A 19,866-nucleotide genomic window follows, 5' to 3' on the forward strand; every position below is an offset into this window, starting at 1 on the left:
TATGACGCTTGACTCCATGATTGCATTTGAAGTAGCCCCAGTGGCCATGAGTAATATCTATTAAAATCTGATTATCTAACAGAATTATGAAACTTTTCGATGATGCCAAAAGGGGGAAGATAAGTTGTGCTTTTTACTTTGCACTGTGATGTTTATAACCTAACGAACCTGGTCCTTGATGATTTGTGACTGTAAGAATGGAAAGTGTTCTAACATTTTGTTGATGTTGAGATGAGTTGAAACAGGTCTTATGCTTATGAAACGCATAGAGTTTGTCATCATCAAAAGGGGGAATTTGTTGTCCCAAGTAAGTTTGTTTCCATGATTGACAAAGTAACTCACGCATGAACCAGGTTCATACACAGTGTACACAGACACGGGCATATTCGAGCACAAGGCATGCACGTGAAAGAGATAAGCTTAAGTGGTTATATCTGATATCTCCTAAATAAAAAGGTTGCATAAGTGATAAGAAGAAGGACTCCTTACTCGAAGAGAACTCTATCCTAGATAAGGGAGGAGTTAGAAGTTGAAGATAACTAGAACTCTTCCACCAAGGATGAGTAAAGCATTAGACTTCTAGTTATTTCCTATTCTACTAACTCTATATATTGCAGGATGTTCTCATTTTACAGGCACGTATAGACGCTGAAGTTAAACGTGAGTTGAGAGCAAAATAACAAGACATTTTGCAAGAAATTCATGTGTGATTCAAGTGTGCGAACTTGAAGCTACATGAACCGGATAGAAGAACCAGTTCCAAGTATCTCTCTTTTATTCTAGTTTCATTGTAGTAGGGCTTTTGAGTTGTATCTTTCAGCTTTATCTAGAAGAAATTGTACTAGGTACTTTGAGTGAAGTATTCAAGTTAGAGTTAACTTGAAATTGTCGCAACAACTAGAGGCTGGTTTCCATAAAGGGTTAGAGATAATTCTTAGATTTACAAAGAGTTTTGTAAATGGACCAACAGAGCACTGTCCGGTCGATAGCCCTTGATCCGAGATCTCTATTTAACAAAAAACGAGTTAGATTTTCCAGCCTTAGCCAAAGAAGACTGTTTGTATAGTAGTAGGTTTGAGAACCGGTTCAAACTATCTCATAGGTCGTCCTCAGTACAAAAGGTCAATTCAATGCTCAAGTCAAAGGGGGGAGGGTCAATTTTTCTATTGATCAAGAAAGCTTGGACGGGCCCCCAACCATTAGCACATTATAAGATTCAGATGACTAATTGATAGGAAATCATGAATTATCACGTCTTCATGGTCAATACAGAATCTTGCTCTACCCATTTTTATTATTTCCCTTTATTAGTAAGTAGTCGGGAAGCTAGGCGAAGATCGACAAGTTGTCTGCTTTGTGATTTGCAAACGGGTTTACCGTCATCCCCGAACAATTTGGCTGGAGTTTCAGAGGGAGAAATAATCCGCTCATGATGTGTGGAAAGTAGGGGAAGAATCTGATTCAAAAGCGTCTGTGATAGATCACGTCGAACTGAAGCACTTTAGAAAGAAGCTGATAACTTTTGGTTTATTTGATACTTATTCTTACACGGTTCATAAGGTCACAGCAGAAACATAACCTGGAAATGCCCTACCACTATGGCTCCCCCTTTTCTTTCATACGCTCGTCCTTCAGAAATACAAGGGAAATATGACGTCTGTAATGAAGGATCTAGACTTATATGGGACTAGGCAGAGATAATTCTATCCGAAGAAGATCGGTCCACTTACAAAAATACCTGAATGAGAAGGGATCAATGCTGTCAACTATGCTCGTTATCAGAATGGTTATACCATGAAAAGATTGAGGACCATCTTTCAAAAATGAACCCGGATGCATTTCTTGTGTGGCCGAACCCATAGATCATGATGTATGCCTATCTTTTACTTGGACTACAAAAATGCATTCTTCGAGATCCCCACAGAGCGGTATTCAAATTAAGACTACAATCATATAGATTCGATACATGCTTCAATATTGGACTAGTCCTTGAATAGTTCAAAATGATGTGGTGGCCAAGATATGGACCGCTTAAAGAAAGTATGCCTCTCATGAATTTAGTCCATTATGGTTTTTTTTACCGTTTCGGACTACTAAATTTAGTTCTAGCAGTTGCCATCTCACGAAACTGGCCCATTCGCCAACTTGACGTGAAAAATTTCTTCCTCCATGGTCTTTGACTTTAAGAGGTATACATGCAACAACCTCCTGGATTTGTTGATTCTTCTAAGCCTACTCATCTTTGTCGCTTTCATAAGGCCATTGTTGGTCTTCGTCAAGCACAATTGGCATGCTTTCAATGGTTCAGTACCTATTTTCTCCAAAGTGGCTTTCGTCAGAGTGTTGCGGATACCTCTATTTATCTTTCTTCACCATTCCTCTACTGGCCGTATCGTCCTTTTGTTTTATGTTGAAGAGAACCTTGTTCGCCTTTGGTACTTCAGTAGATCTTCTAAAATAAAAAGTGCTACTTCACCCTTAACTACAAGTACATTACGCAAGCCCCGCCGATACCTACCTATATAGTCAAATTTAAATAAAAACGTACCAATGACGGCGACTTTCTAGGTTTATGGATTCAGTCAGCTAAACTCCATCAAACTCCTCAATTAATATCAACAAGATGTCGTGACCGATTAGGCTTGATTTACTTTGGTTTGAATGTATCCTTAGTTAGAGAGAGGGGCTAAGCCTACGTAACGCTATGGGAACAACCTTTTTTATCCGCTTTCAGCTATGCTATATAGATGGGCTAACCTGTGAAATAAAAAATCATATGTAAGTAAGTAGCATCTAGAATAGAATCCAGAGCAGCTAAGAAAACAAATCTAGTAGCTTGCGGGCTGGTCATCATTGCACACTAGCTTGTCAGTGGGGGTAAGAGAGTGTTCCGTTGGTGTTCTCAATCTTAGTGCGACCTTGCTTAGTCAACAAGGGGATCAAAATGAGCGAGTTCTCGTCCCATACTCAAGTCTGACTTTGATCATCGTCTCCCATCTGCGCAAGATGGATTTGGCTTCGGTGATTCACCATTTGAAAGATGAGAGAACACTATCGGCACAAAACCAACAAAGTCTGATTCTGTTTCAACCGTAGGTATTAGTGAATGAATAAAGAAAGTAGGTATATGTGAATAAATTCATTAAGTCTTAATGCCAATGTCGGTCAATAGGCTTAAAAACAAAAAGAAAATGGAAATGAATGTTGGAGTTTCCTTACTTTTCAGCCCTAAGCTAAGTCTTCCTCAATGACCGATCACTTTTCAGCATATTCCGGTTAAGCCTTAAAGGCAAGAAAAGCTTTCAAGCTAATAAGCTACTTAAGAAAGAAACTAAAGAAAGAAAAGAATTGAAAAGACAGAAAGGAAAGAGTACAAAGAGAGATACGGAAAGGTTGAAAAGCAGGGGATAGGACAGTAATAGGATGGCATTTCCCGTATGAATGGATTAGGTATAGGTGGAAGGAGATGAAAGCTGGCGCATAAGTAATGTAATGATGGCTAAGGGCTTTCTTTTTACCGGTTTGAAAGGGCCATGGTGAAATGCAAGACAGAACAGAAAGCAAGGAAGGTGAAACGGTGTTGGCAAAATCCAATACAGAATGTCCCGAGGGGGCATTGTTGAATGAATTTACTTCGGTTTGATTTCCTGAAACACAAGCGGATCGGAACAATAGAACTAATAATAGAATAAACAGAGAATAAAGAAAATATTTGAGAACTCGGGAAAGGAGAATAAGCCTCTCTAAGGGAAGAAGACCTAGCCCAGCTTTCTTTCCGAGCCATCAATAACTGCCGGCTTTCAACGGGTCCGGCTATCCTTTCACCGGTCGGTCAGTTATGGAAGACTCTGCTGGGTAGAAGCCCGAATATCATTAAGAATATCTTAACATTTTTTATTGCGTTGGGGGAAATCTACAGAATCTTCATAGCCAACTTTCCATTTTTGATAGAAAGTGTTGTATTTGGTACTACTATTATTTTACACGATCCAGGAACTTCCATAACGTTGGCGTGATTCGGTTTGAGCAACAGATCCTGACGTGAGATATTTTCGTAATGAAAATAGAGTGAAAATATGAGTTGATCCATAATGAATAATAGATTGAAGCTCTCTTAAAGAAGACCGCCAACTCCTATCCCGAAGATACAAAGCGCCTGGTCCTCTTCTCTTGTGTCGAAGTGTAGTGTAGTATGGTAAGGTTTTGCCTCACAGAAAGAGTGGAAAATTGGGAGAAAAAAATGAAAAATTTCGAATCTAAAAATAAAAAGAGATTTTTTTCCCCAACGACACAGGAACTTACGGGCGGGGCATTTTCGGGGACCAGCCCGCTTCCCATTACTCAATAGGGTAATTCCTCGCACATAATTAATGGAGCCATTGAAAGGTGACTAAAACGCCAGAAACAGGGACAACCCGAGCTAATGATAGAGGCAAGAATACTTTTCGGACAAGTCCCATTAATTGATCATAACGATATCGTGAAAATGCTACACGGACCCATATATATAGGAACAGAAAAAGAATCACCTTGATACTAAACCAGATCGAGCCCGGGATCTTCTTGGAAATGGGAAGATCTAGGATAGGCGGCTAACCTCCTGGAGAGAGCGATGTGCATAGACCAGGTGAGTAGGGATGCAGCTCCGTGGACCGCTCGTCGGGCGTGATAGGTGGTGCTATCATACCCTTCTCAAAGGAACCGTATGTGACACTCTCACGTCATACGGCTCCATCCCGGAAGCAGGACCTTTCCTTTCCTTTGACCAACGGGTCCTCAAACCTTTATGATTTCGTGCCGAACCTGATCTCCATCTTCGAACTTCTCATTCGATGAGACCCCAGTCTCGCTATTTCCGTTTACTAGGTCATGCCTTAACCTCTTTAGAAAGCGTAGTTCGCTAGCTACCGACATATCTTTTACGTCATCGACCACATAGTCCGCAGCGTCTTTCACTGCATCGCATTTTTCGAGGCTGAATCCCCTTTCTTGAGCGATTGCCTTCGCTCGTTGGCAGAACGCCTTGATGCGTGCGTCTAGTTTGTTGGGGTGACACTCCGCTTCTTTATACTCTTTGGAGGCAAGAAACTCCCGTTCCCTTCTCCTTTCTTACTCTTCCGAGGACGGTTCCGCCTCCGGCTGAGGAGGTAAATTTCAATTGTTACGCGGTAGCTTCGATGAGCTGGGATGTGGAAGTGAAAACCCTAAAATTTAAACCCTACCCTTCTTTGCTACTCACTATCTAAGGAGCAAATCCGAAGTCGGTTCTCAAGGCCCAGAAGATCGGAGATTGAATACTCCTATGTTCCAAGTGACTAGCTTGGCTGGTGATGCGTTCACCCACTGGCACGCTTCCTTGCAAGCACAAAATCCTTAGTTCGCCCGCTACCACACGGGCCAGTGTACTCTTATCGCTAACCCCGAAAGAGGCTATACTTTAACAACCAACAGACTCATTATCCCTGGCCGCAAGGATTAAGAAATAGCAATGTATCAGGGGCTGAGCGTACCTTCCGTTTTGGAACAAGAAATGGAGTTATTAAGTTATAGTGCCTCTTTCCTTTTTCTAGCTCTTCTTTGGGGTTCCCTATCGATGCGTGTATGTTGTTTTTGGCTCAGTGATTTTAATGAAGTGTTGGGGAAAATCCTACTGGGTAGTAGGTCGTGATTTTTTCACCTTTTGAGCTAGGTGTTTTTCACATAAAAATACTTGTGTTCTTTACTTTCCGCATTTATTATTCCGCAACATTAGTATAAGGAACACATAGAAAAACCAGGTCTTTCTATAATCTGTACACGCGAAAAATTGGATACCACGCAAATCACCCCTCTTGTGTGGTATTGAATTACAAAACATCAAAAACCAAAGTACAGAACTTGCCTACTACTGCTTTTTCCTGATCATAACTACAATCTGCTGTCCAAACTGTATACTCTAATAAAGCAATGTCAGATTCTTCTTCTAAGAGTTGGTATGCTTGAACTAAAATAGCGGTTCATAGAGGTTCAGAATGTAGACTGTTTGACCGGATGATTCAGCTCCTAGCTCTAGCATCAAGTCTCACAAGTGTGACAAGAGCATACGACTTCCATCCTATTTGGTTGTCTCAATTTAAGTAGGTATGGAGTTTTGAGTGAAGTGTAAAAACCACAATTTATTTTTATTTTTTGAGAAAGGTAATAGTTGTATTAAGATGGCACTAAGGAATGCTGCAAAAATATGTACATCAGTTTCTCAAAGAGCAAAGACAAATTCTATCCCTTTTCGCCTTCAAGCCCATCAGCAAATTTCTATCATATTATCATCTCGACATTATTAACTTCACCAAATCCAATATCCGAACATAGTGAAAAAATAGAGAAGATTCTTTCCCTTCAAGCCCATCCCTGCTCACCCTATTACTGCCTGTAAGGTTGTTGCACGGGCTTCCACCAATTACTAAATCAAACCTTCCATATGAGTCTATGAGCTTCTCCAAGCGATCTCCATTCAGTTGCTGCACATCGTCAAACTCTATAAGACTCCCTCTCTGGTTAGTTTGCTCCCACCAACTTCTCATAATATTTCTGTTGACTTCACATATTTCCACCGAAATCACATTCTTCAATCGAATACCGAGACGGTAAAGAGCAACTTCAGCACCACCAATTCCAGAGAAGAGTGATAAGACGTTGATACCATCTGGAAACTTTTCTTTCAACACCGATAAATGGTATGCCACTGTGTCAATCTAGAAATATATTGTAACAAAGAAAAGAAACTAAATAAGTCAATGGACGAGTTGCAAACCCAAGATTTTGGGGAAGAAGGAAAGAAAACTTGGATATATATATAGCGAGAATCAGAAGAAAGAAAGTTAAGCTAACCTGGAACGAGTTACCAAGCGACTTGTATCTATCGGTCCTACTTATACCCCTGGTATGATTCTTTGGAAACCCTAATAGCATTTCAACTTCATCAGGCTCCAAAGGAGCAACTTTGTTTCTCCCAACCCACACCAAATTCCACTTCCGACATTCATCAAGAATATACTTCTGCACTCTCATAGGTGGCTCACCATTGAAGTCCTCCATAGCTTTCCTGATTCTATCCGTCAATCTTGCACTCGCAATGGATGTTTGCAAACAATTTAACTGTGTCCGTGTATCCCAAGATGGCCACCATTTCTTTGTTAGGGGAAGTGCCTCATGAATGGTACATGGGGGGAGTGGAAGCAAAGGAAATCTATTTTCAACGGGCAAATTATGAATATATCCCCTTTTTCTTGCAGCAGAACAAAAATATTTTGAGTCAACAAACTCAGGCTCAATATCATACAAGAATCTGGAAATGGCATCCCACACACCCTTGGGAGCTAGAGCAACATTTTCATAATAGAAAAATGGGGGGCCAATAGCTTGCTCCGGAAGAGTTCTTTTGGCCATTGGTGAAACTGATTCGGTAGGAATCCCGTATCCAATCATATGTTTGGGCAATCGAATTGTCTCTTCATCACAAATCACCCTTTGCTTTTTCCTTTTACATAATTCATTATACAGCGTCCTCTTCATGGATCCACCACTACCATTCAACATATGCTTTAGTTTTGGCTGTCACAATGGAAGGAAGCTAAGGCATGATCAGTTAATGAAAAATGATATTGCTAATTTGTCGTTACAAATGCGAACAAAGTAGAATAAACTATTAGTTCACATGAGTCCATTTCAAAATACTGCAAGGGGAAAGCATACCTTTACATCTTCTGGCAGATAGGCGTCTTCTTCTCTTGCCATTTGAGCAGCGTAGATGAAATCTGTCAATTCAACAAGCGATGCTCCTGGACCTAGAGAGTTGTGAAGAGGACTATAATAATCTGGAAATGAATTTAAAATAGGTGCTGCAATTCTAAAAAGATATTCAGGAACATCGCAGCGTCAACAGCGTTGGCACAAAGTTGGCTAGGAACTGAACTTACTAGCGTCTACCTAGAACTTGCATGAGAAAGATTTCTTCAGCTAGTGATAAAACATTAGAATAATTAATACATATCAAAAGCGAAACTAAATGTCTAGCTAATCCGATAAAAGATTTTGATAACATTAGCAATATAGAGGAAAAAACATAATTTAATATACGCACCACATCTCTCCATTGCTATGGAAGCCTCCTCCACTTGGTATCCCATATTTACCAAGAGTTGCTCTTTTTCAAACAAAGAACTGCTCTCGTCTTTCAAGTAGCATTGTTTAGCAGAATACTATCACACGTTATAAAAGGAAAATGTTAGAAAATCTTTACATAATTGTGCCCATAAAACTCATAACAGGATTCAGGACCAGGAAATTTTCCGTAAAATGTTTAAAGAAATATTAGTTGATGCATAAATAGAGCTAAAGAAATATTACAGGCCACCATTTCCTCATTTCTAGAAATTACTTCCAAAACAAACCACTTCTCTGTCTCCCAGATACCAATAAAATAAAAAGAAGGAAATATCTTGTGTTCCCTCCAACTGGAAGAGCCTGATCGATGACCGTCAAAGATAGTTGCTGAAAACAGATACCTTTAATTTTATTTGTAGTTCTCCGCATATATGTAAGACTAAACCACCTCATATTAATAATAAAATCTAGTAAGAGAAGAAGCCATGGGTGTTCAAAAATACATAAATGACATGTTACAGAGATAAAAAAAGTGTTCGATCAAAAAATGGCTATATGTATCTTAAAAGAGAAACCGGATCAACTATTTTATATGCCACAGAAAGACACAAGACATTGAGAATGGTGTATGATTGAGGATAACATACTATACTGTCTGAGCCTGAGTCTGAAGACCAACTATCTTCCTCATAAACATCATCCATAAACTTCTCGTTGTATTCAGAAGAGCTATCATCAGAACCAATGCAGGGCTCCAGCTGAGAGCAAGTATTAGGCTGTTCTTCAGGAGAGTCTTCAAGTGCCTGCAACATCCGAAGACAAACAAAAAGTATGAGAGGAAGATAAAATTCATGCATGTTCTTAACATAATTCAAGCCTATCTGAGCTATACAGACAGGATAAAGGACAATTAATTGCCATCATTCGTCGCGCAATCTCACTCTAGACGATCCTATGCAAGTAGTGGCACGTATAGGCAAATATTAGAAGAGCAAAGGTTGGTGAACAAGAATATCTTCAGCCAGTTACCTTCTCTTATAAAATCTAAAATGAGCAGACATTACGCACCTTCAATGTCAAAAGAGCATCCAACACCAAACCTTCATTTTCTCCTGTAAGTCAAAGTAACATAAACACCATAGTTGAAAAAAATATTACCTAGTTGTATAAAGACTTGGCAAATTCAAATACCATTTTGCTCTATTGCTTTTACAATAGATTCTTCACGAAATCCCATCACTGCAAACTGCTGAATGAAGTTGGACTTGGAGGGTACTGATGATGAGCTTGCCTTCCGGTAAGAGAAGACCAAACGAGACTATTAGCTGAGATGCAATGGTATGAACTATTCTCCTTCTTATTTAATTTTGGGGGGTGGGGGGTATAAAAGATGTCCTTAACAAGAAAGATCACTAGATATAGGCTAAAAGCATTTACCTCCCCATCACAACCAGCAGCATGCTGTTCTGTAGTTCTTAAATCCGCGCATGAGGAAAATCTCGTGTCCTGTATTTCTAACTCATCTTCAGTATCCCAGTCAATGTTGTCATTGTCTTCTCCAGAAAGATTCTTGTCCTGCACGGGATTGAAACATGAAATACAAATAAAGAATAAATGTTTTTCCTCCATTATCAAAAATATGAACAAAGAACGACCATATACATTCTTTTCTGATCTATAAGACCAGAAGGAAGTCAAAAACCTGCACAATATTAGAGAATCGAGAAACAAGATAAATTTACCATTGCTCAAGGTATGCCTGAAAAAGAAGTCCAACTTGTTCAACAAGAAGAATAATTCAGCACCCTATTATACATAACACGAGAAGGTAAATGAGATTTACTGCCACTAAAGCTCCACAGAGCAATCATCAAAGCAAAAAGTTAGCCCAGCAAATCTCACACAGAAAACTATCCAAGAACATACCGGATACCTTTTAAAAAGATTAACATTAGGACAAATCAAATCTCCAATCTCATTCACTAAACCAAGGTCTATTTTAAAAGGAAATGAAGAGACGTTGCTCCAACGTTTAAACATGTGGAGTATCTTATACTGCAGATATGAAAGTATGTTAGCTCTATCTTTCTCATCAAGAATGAGTACATAGTACATCAAACTTCATTGGCATCTCGGAAAGTGAACTCTTGATGAATATATAGTGACAACGTATAGAGTATTACAAAATGGAAACCTTCCATTATTCTTTACCTTGAAAAAATGCCCTGCACCTAACCTAAGTGATCGAAACGAGAAACAACCAAAAGAAACTTCAAAACACTCATTATATCAAACTAACTGATTTATGTAGTTTCGTCCCTTGTGTACACCAAGAAATTAAATTTCAGTATATATCCCACTAATCAAATGGTGTACTCATTAACTTATTTGATTAAATCTGCTAAACGGTCTCTTTATTTAAATATAGACACAGTGCTCTTAAATTGACTGCAAAAGAAAAAGAAAAAAAAGGAATCATATAGTAGGGCAGATTTACGAACCCTGCAGAAAGTCAATGAAAGATTTTGTTACTTTTTTTTTTCTTTTTGATGACTGAAAACTCCGTCTAGGGTCAACGCTTAGGACCACCCATAGCCCTCGAAACTCGGTGATAATGGGCCCACCCTTCTCCACTTAAATATCATGCTTAGATAAGTCGCAAGTCCTTCAACCTTTGCCACTTGAAGGGGTTCCATTCCACTCCATATTTTATATTTAAATTGGCTGTAGGCGTGGGGGAAATGGGGGAGGGGATTACAAGGTGGCGAATCGAACCCTCACCTAGGCAACAAGGTGAAAGTTTTGCTACTTTATCAGAATGATTCTCTCAGTCTTTAGTTTTTTTTTAGTCATTTGAGCATTCACTGTTTTGATTTTTTTTTTTTTTTTTTTGCCTCAAATCCGCATATCTATCCGTTTAAATAAGTAATTTCATCACAATCACACAGTAATTTGCAAAAAAATTGATCATTATTTATTTCTTGCCTCTACATCGTTTTAGTTTAGGTTAATTGCATGCAGCAAAAACTTTCTATTTCTGTTATAAAGGAAAAAAAAAAAAACATCTTTCTTTGCCATGTACTGTGGATACACATTTCTACTGACCTAGCTAGAGGAATGATCACAATAATTTTCCATCGCATGTGGAAAAAGAAGAAACTACTACTAATAGATAAACTAATTCACACAAAATATAATAATAAGACACGCATGCAGATATAAATAAACTACATTTACCAGAATTAGCTTGGGTGATTCCTTGAGAATCAACGAGGAAACAAAGCTAAACACAAAGCTATACAAATGTGTAAATTTTGGAAAGTGCAAGTAAATTACACCAAGCAGTAGAAACTTAGCTGCTTTCTACAAAGGAAAGGAGAGACAAAGTCACTGTATTGGGGCTGAGCTGCGAAATTACATATATCACCTTAACATAAGAACGCACAATAACCAACATGAAGGGTGAAGTAGTCATTTCAAAGCACTACCTTTTTTATGCAGGGACACGTGCTTTCTTTTGTAAAATTTAGGACACGTGCATCCTTATTACTCTGTATAAAATTTGGGACGAGAAAAAAGAAATGCTGGGTTTCGTTTTAACAATACTAGTAATTCTCCTAATATCAAAATAACCTAAGAAAACGGGAGAAAGGGGGTTAATTTACATTTAAAAGTCTAGATTATTAGTAATGATGTTCATTTCTTATAGTACGTGATTCGGGAAACAAATCTTGTTTTGGCTTAATTTTGTACCATATTGTTTTTTTAGTTAATAAGTGATTGCAACTATCCGAGCATTTAAATATATTGGTATACTTAATTCCCTTTTGAGTTTCGGTATTTGTTGTGTATTGTACTGTAATTATAGTTATTAGAAAAATGAGAAGTAAACTAGATAAAAACAAACCTATTTGAAAAGTAAAACATTGCGATAGATTACGCAACAATGAAACAGTCCTTTATAAAAGCAATATTTGAGAGTCCGGAACCAAAGTAAGGTAAAGTATTGATCTCCAAAAGAACCGAAATAATGTATAAAAAAATTAAACTATATATTGTGCATGATATGCATGTGCTGTATTATGGGAAAGGTTTTATATTTTTTTTTCCACACACATGATTGCTAAATACTATAAGTGCGTGTGGTGTTCTTCTGTGGATACCATCAACAAAGAGACGTCCTCCTCCTTCTCAGTCACTTTTGCAAAAGACATTGGCTTCTTTATGAGAAAATGATAAAAACGGTTTTTTACCTTTGAGAGTAGGTTCATGATAGTCCTTTAAATATACACCTATCAGTTTTAGTCCTTTAAGTATTCAAAACGTTGACAATTTTAGTCTTCATCCATTTAAAAACTAACACCGTTAGTTTATTGCCCCAAAAAAAAAACCAGTTTCAAGTTGTCAACATATGCTTCTATTTTTCGTGTTTTACAGTGCAATTCAATTATTCTGACTAATAAATTTGTGATATTCCTCTCCCTTTTAACAAAATTCCTTTTTTTCTTCTTGGAGAGGTAGATTGAAATGGAGGTACTATTGTGTTTACAACAACATACGTAATAAATAATAATAATAATAATAATAATAAGAAGAAGAAGAACCCCATTTCTCAATATAAATGTAGCTGACAGGAGAAAAAGAAAACCCTTAATCAAAGAAAGGGGTTTTGAAAGATGATAAAAGTACAGTGCTACAATGGCATCCTTATTTTCTTGTTCTTTTTTTTTTTCCTTTCTTTTTTGCTAAAAGCATCTTTGGTTCAGGAAAGAAGAATGTGCAGCTGATGATCAATAGAAAAGCCAAAAAAGAAAAAATGAAAAATAATTTAAAATTATTCCCTTAGTAACAACGAGAGATAAGCTAGGGGGCAATAAATTAAACTAACGGTGTTAGTTTTTAAATGGATGGAGGCTAAAATTGTCAACTTTTTGATTACTTAAAGGACTAAAACTGATAAGTGTATATTTAAAGGACTATCATGAACTTACTTCCAAAGATAAGAGACCGTTTTTGTCATTTTCTCGCTTATTTATCGTACGTGTTACTAATCACGACCATGATGATATCGTTCTTCTGTGATTCCCTATTCAGCTTTGTTTGAGTTTTTCCCTTTCCACTTGTTCCTTCTACGCGCAAAATATTTGGAGATTATGGCTGCTTGTAAGACTTACTCTTCCGTATCCTGCTACTCAATTTTTATGAAGAACCATAAAAGAATTTGTAGCTAGCTAATGAGTATCAAGATCTTTCGACTCTTCAATGGAACAGATAACAAAACTAAATTAACATAACATGGACCGCAGGATCTTCTCATTGGTGGTGTGACGAATGCAAAACACAACACAAAATTATTATTCGCTAGTATAGTTTAATTATCGTCTTCACATGTATTGAATTTACACAGTGTTCGAATAATCTTCAATTGATTACTATCCAGAAAAATTAACACTTGATTTGATGATTATCAACTACGATTAACTACTAAAAATTAAGCAATTAATAATTGATCACAAAAGACAGCAGATGAGCAACGAAGAAATATCAACGAGAAAAATAAGGGTAATTGACTAGACATGTGCAAGATAATTGACTCGGGATCTAATTCTTGAGTTAGTTCACTCTATAATACTATTGATTCTCACAAATTCAACAGATAATTAGATTACACTTGAAGTTAATGTTCCTCTATCGATTGAATGTTAATTTCAGTAATTAATCCAATTGAAGCACGGTAAACTATTGCAACAAATAAAATGATGGTTATGGTCAAAAGGGTAACTTCTTACGAATATTTTACTATTTTCTAGTTCGATTAATAATTCAAGAGGCTCTTTCGATTACCTATTTGAATCACGAATTTAGACTAGAGCATAAGATATAAAGAAATTCAATATCAAACTCCTCTTTCGATTAAGCAAAATAATAAATAACTTCACAATACGAATTAAAACCCCATCAATTAGTTCCAACAATTATCAAGAATCGAATTTCTAATCAAGTTATCAAAATACCGTATATGTCAACTCCCTAATGAAAATTACTCCATAGCAATGAAAAAAGTCATCTCAATAAGGTTTAAAAACATAGAAAACATCGATACTAATGATTCGATACAAACTCCCGTATTGCACCGATTGTTGCACTACTAAAAATTCAACAAAAACCGATCAAGGTCGACCGACCAACTTTGGTCGGTCAAAAAATCGACCAAAGTTGGTCGGTTTTTCAAAATATTTTTTTTAATTTTTTTTTTTTTCGAAACCGACCAACTTTGGTCGGTTTTCTTTGGCGCAAAAATGCGAAAAATTATTTTTGAGTCCCGCGAAATTTATGTTTCAAGAAACCGACCAACTTTGGTCGGTTTTTCAATTAAAATAAATAAATATTAATATTAAAAAAACGATCAAAATTGGTCGGTTAATTCGGCGGGTCATTTAAAAAAATCGACCAACTTTGGTCGGTAATTTTACTTTTTAATAAAACCGACCAAATTTGATCGGTTATTTTCATGCGAAAATACAATTAAAGAGTATAAATCAAATAAAAGACAATCTTAAAACAAAATGTGTTAATGGTCTAGTGGTAGAATAGTATCCTGCCACAGTACAGACCTCGGTTCGATTCTCAGATGGTGAATCTTTTTATTACATAATTAAAATACCGACTAACTTTGGTCGGAAAAAACCGACCAACTTTGGTCGGTTTTTTTTGCAATATTTTTTTTTAAATTTAATTGACCGACCAAAGTTGGTCGGTAATTTCCGACCAACTTTGGTCGGTATTCCTTTCCGACCACAAAAATACCGTCCACACATAAATGGTCGCGTTTTGGTCGATTTTTGGCCATTACCGACCAATGTTGGTCTGTTTTTTTGGTCAGTTTTTACCGAATTTCTAGTAGTGTTGGTTGAAATCTTGATGAATTCTTGTGTCTTCTTGCCTTAGTTGCTTCTCAAATTTTTCGTAGGTCAAAAGTCTCTTCAAAAATATATTTCCATTATATTTATACCAAGTAGGAGTCGACCCGAACGAAACTACTTTCTCTGAATCGAAGTGGGAAAACACCCTGACAAATTACACAGGCGTAGCGCGCACTGCGGCGTCCCATGCGCCGCGTCAATGGACAAAATCAGAAGGCCTGCGTTTCTGCCTAAACAAACTAAGAGCCCGTTTGGACATAAAATTTGATGGAAGATTTTTTCAAAAAAAAATTCACTTTTTTCAAAATCAGCGTTTGTTCATAAAATTTTCAATTTTCACTTGAATATGCATTTTGGAAATTTTCGAAAATTTAAAAAACTGCAAAAAACTGTTTTTCAAAATTTTCAGTCAAATCACTCACAAAATTTCAAAAATAACCCAAACTGAAATTTATGTCCAAACACAATTCTAAATTTCAAATATCATTTTCACTTTGAAAATATTTTTCACCATTTGTTCGAATTTTACAATTCTTATGTCCAAACGCCTACTAAATAGGCAGCCCCTTTGTTGGACACGTTGGCCAACACGTCATATTAGTCCATCTTGGGGGAAATTTTCTAAATACAATTTGGTGACATATTGTTGTCACCTTATCCCCCATTTTGGCCACTACTTTATGATAGACCATTCAAATGGCCTTGAGCATTTTTCCTCGATCTTTTATATGTGTATTCGGTCCTCCACATCCGACTCGATCCTCGCATTAAATCTCAAATTTTTACTCAGATTTTGAAGTTTTTTTTTTTTAAAACTTATTTTTAGCTCCAAAAATACGTCTTTAACTTGGAATCACAACCTACACAATAAAAAATATATAATGAGAATACATTATTCACATTTTAGCTCAAACATGATTAAAATGTAGTCAAATAATAGGTGCAAAGCATCCAAAAACCTACCATCATTGTGACATATACAAATCTTTCTCTATGAATTTGCATCTTGTTTGCAATTGCCATAGCGTGTGAGAAGTATAATGACACCGACTCTTCTGGCTTCATACACATGGTCTCTCAAACTCACCTCGTAAAGTTTGAAGTTATGCTCGCTTTGCCGTTGCATTTTTCCGGTACTTTTTTTCATGGAGTCCCAAATTTGCAAAGAAATATTGTTTCTAATATTGAACGATCAATGGCTAGGAAAATATAGTTCTTGAGAAAACTCTTTGGACCTCAAAAGGTTTTTCATTAGCATGCTCCAATGGTCATAATGACCATAAAAATGAGGAATGGATGTCTGCACAAAGTTGCTATTCGTAATCATAGATGAATAAATTTCTGGATGAACTCTCGCTTACAAGTATTTCTCTCTTTTCTCGATCTAGTCTTGCTCTGATATCACTATTAGAAAAGTGGAAGTAAACTAGATAAACACAAAGCTATTTTAAAGGTAAAACACAACGATAGATTACTCAACAATGAAATAGCTTTTTATAAAGGCAATACAACTTCTACATTATCTCACCCACTTAGCCATTAAGGCAATTAAAACAACCCAATTAGTTCATTATGTACACAATTTCAGTAACTTGAAAATAGCAAACTTTGATCCATATGCCCGTAAGATTAGGAAAATAGTAAACTAACCTAACTAATTAAAATATCTAACAGTACTGATTGTCTATGAGAAACGATGTGTAAATGTCAAATTTAAACCAAATTCTTGCTGTTAAGAAGGAACATAACCAAAGGATCAACAATTTAACAAACATACTAACAAAAAGGAAATGATTAATGAAGCTTTAATTTCCAAACTTTTGTGTGATTCAAGTTTAATGTAATAAATTTTAGTTTTTACATGAACGTTAAGTAACCTGTTTCATAGTCGTCAAGACATAAATAATCAAGTTTATATTGTAATTTAAAACAAATAATCTGTTGAAAAATAGAAAAAAAAAAATAGTTAGGCAAGAGTGTTGTTACAAAAGAGAGCAAGAGGAGCTGTTTTCTTTAATTTCTTTTTCTTTTTTTTATTTACATGAGGGATAAAGATCATCTACCGTAAATTTTTTTTATTAGGTGTGTAGTTCATGATGGTGATGGTGGTAAATTCTAATGGAATAACAATTACTAGTGAGTATCCACACATTTTTTGTTCTTTAAAAAGAAAAGAAAAACATTTGCATTTGATCAATTTTTTTGTGTTAAAACTAATAAATATTTTCGGCAAAATATTAAGGGGTATTATCACTTTTAGCCCGTGTCAGAAACTATTTACATTTGGTAGCCGAAATAGTGTATAAAATTTATATAATTTTTGTTTATAACAAACAACGTGTGTGTGTGTGTGTGTGTGTGTGTGTATATATATATATATATATATATATATATATATATATTGACTATTATTTTGAGAACGGCTATACATTGTCATTTTTCCAAATATAATATTAACAATGAAAACAAGGACCTAGCTAGACAAGTATAAAAGTTCGGTTGACAATTAGTTTGATTTGGATTTTAGTTATATCATATAAACCGATAATGTACATTTTTTACACAACCATTGTAGTTTAACCTATTGTATTAACAAGTTATTTATATTTTTATTAGGTTACCAACTAATGTTATCACAAAAATTTATTTATAATTACCTTATAAGTGATATAACTAATTATGTAATTATTTTTGACATCTTCAGGGCATATAAAACTTAAACTCGATCTAAATTTGCATTCACATGTCTTCATGTAAAATTGTAAGCATATTTACCATCAGCATACATAACGGGTCATTTAATAAGAAATAGCAATAGCCTTGATTGAGGGAGAAAATTCTCCTCCTCGTTTATTGTCACACCCCTTTTATACTTCCAAAAGATATGTATGTTTTATGGATTATTGTGGGTTAAAGAGTTTTTTCAATTAAAGTGACAAATTTGAGTAGGAATTATTTTATTTACAGAGTCGCCACTTGGAATTGATTTTTTGGGTGTTCCAAGTCATCTTTTATTTGAATTCCTAGTCAAAGGAAGGTTTAACTCTATTATTATTGGTCTGCAAAAATAAAGTCCAGGTAAGGAATTCTGTTGACCGGGGAGAAGGTGTAAGACATTTTACGAGTCTCGTGGTTCTAGCACGGTCGCTTTATTGACTACATTTGGCTTATATTATTTTGGATAACCTGTGTTTTATTGGTTCTCATGTTTTACCTATGTCCGTTTTTATTGCTTGATTAGATTTATGAAAATTATCTTGAAAGAAGTCACGCGTACGTGTACTCATTTTTATTTGGTGTCAAGAATCATGTCACGCGTACTGTACACAATTAATAACACACTTATTATTATTCAGAGTTGATTGGTCAAGTCACGTGAACGCGCACTTGTATTATTTTCCTAAACTAATTTGAAATTATTATAAGACCAAGAGTTTATGGATATGAAATTATTTGGAAGTCGGAAAATATTTTAGCTATTTAAAGTATTGACAAGTTATCCACATTTAGAAATATTTACAACTTACTACTCTATCTTTGAAATTATGAGACATTTATCTATTATAGAAGAATGGACTAATTATTAATCTAGTGACAAAAATTATTGGGCATGGCAGATTTATACTCAATCCAACCCATGTTTAATTCTTTCTTTCCTATTAAATGTCATAACTCATTTTTGTTCACTTACTTGAACTCCAACACATGGCCCATTAATATGGCAAGATCTTCATTCTTAATTCTTAACAACAAATCTCATTAAGATGAAATCCTATTCAAATAATCTGTTGACAATGTGTAACTTGAAACATATAAAAAAGAAACTACAACATGACAATGTGTATAAATAAAACAGCACAAAAAATTATTACATGAACCTCTATAAGAACATCACATAAAACAGTGAAATAATTAACAGGGAGGATAAGTAATGAAGCTTTAAGCAAAAATTTCCTTCAGAACTTGATTAATGCAAAAACAATTCTGAGTCAAACAAGTACACCAAATCAAGGGCAAATTGGCAAATGAGCAGAAAATCTAGCGATGAACCTTCTAAATTTCAAGCCCGGACCGAAACTCGAATGTATCTCGTGAGGCTGCTGGTTTTTGGTGTGAGAGAGGTGACTATCAATGAAGCTGTCATGACCCCAAATTCCCTCCGTAGGATGTCGTGATGGCACCTAATCTCTAAGACTAGGTAAGCCAATCAATGCAGAATAAAAGCAGAAATCTGAAAACTTACATAATTACAACTCCCAAAACCTGGTAGAAATAAGTCACAACTTCTAAGAATTTATTCTCAATGTCTCTATATATCAGAGTCTAAATAAAAATAAGGAAGCAACATAACAAGAATAGAAGGAGACTCCGGAGTCTGCGGACGCTGGCAAATATACCTCGAAGTCACCGTAAGCAGGTAACTCACTGATGTCTGGGCTGGTAAGATGTGCTTGGATCTACACAAAAAGATATGCAGAAGTGTAGTATGAGTACACCACAGCTGTACCCAGTAAGTGCCAAGCCTAACCTCGGTAGAGTAGTGACGAGGTCAGGTCAGGCCCTACTGAAAAATAATAATGGCATGGTAAAATGTTTAACAATATAATAAAATAAAATAACAATGGAAATGAATCAAGTAGTGTGTCACCATTTAATTATACAAAATAATGGCAAATAATACCTCGTGAAAACAAAACAGAATTTCTTTTCAACTTAAAAAAAAAAACACAACAATAATCAAAGGCAACTACGGCCATAAATCAATATCAATAAGGACACTCCCGAGGTACCGCCTCGTAGT

General features: G+C 35.9%; 1 protein-coding gene across 1 annotated transcript; it reads right to left on the minus strand.

The window, feature by feature from the left end:
• Nucleotides 1-6,179: 6,179 nt before the first annotated feature.
• Nucleotides 6,180-11,485, minus strand: LOC104089323 (DNA (cytosine-5)-methyltransferase DRM2-like). The gene is made up of 10 exons (XM_033654315.2): nucleotides 11,380-11,485; nucleotides 9,885-9,948; nucleotides 9,580-9,717; nucleotides 9,334-9,433; nucleotides 9,211-9,254; nucleotides 8,790-8,945; nucleotides 8,120-8,237; nucleotides 7,732-7,823; nucleotides 6,868-7,590; nucleotides 6,180-6,731 (listed from the first exon to the last, which is right to left on the minus strand). The coding sequence occupies exons 2-10, from the start codon at nucleotides 9,885-9,887 to the stop codon at nucleotides 6,303-6,305; spliced, it is 1,803 nt and encodes a 600-aa protein (XP_033510206.1). The 5' UTR covers nucleotides 9,888-9,948; nucleotides 11,380-11,485; the 3' UTR covers nucleotides 6,180-6,302.
• Between the last annotated feature and the right edge of the window lie 8,381 nt (nucleotides 11,486-19,866).

This window comes from Nicotiana tomentosiformis, chromosome 4 (assembly GCF_000390325.3).
Source record: "Nicotiana tomentosiformis chromosome 4, ASM39032v3, whole genome shotgun sequence".
NCBI lineage: Eukaryota > Viridiplantae > Streptophyta > Magnoliopsida > Solanales > Solanaceae > Nicotiana > Nicotiana tomentosiformis.

Excerpts from the sequence above, each read along its gene's own strand:
- LOC104089323 (XM_033654315.2), bottom strand. Across the intron at positions 7,591-7,731 it reads ATCTGCCAGAAGATGTAAAG|CCAAAACTAAAGCATATGTT; the intron begins GTATGCTTTCCC and ends CCATTGTGACAG. Across the intron at positions 6,732-6,867 it reads CGCTTGGTAACTCGTTCCAG|ATTGACACAGTGGCATACCA; the intron begins GTTAGCTTAACT and ends ATATATTTCTAG.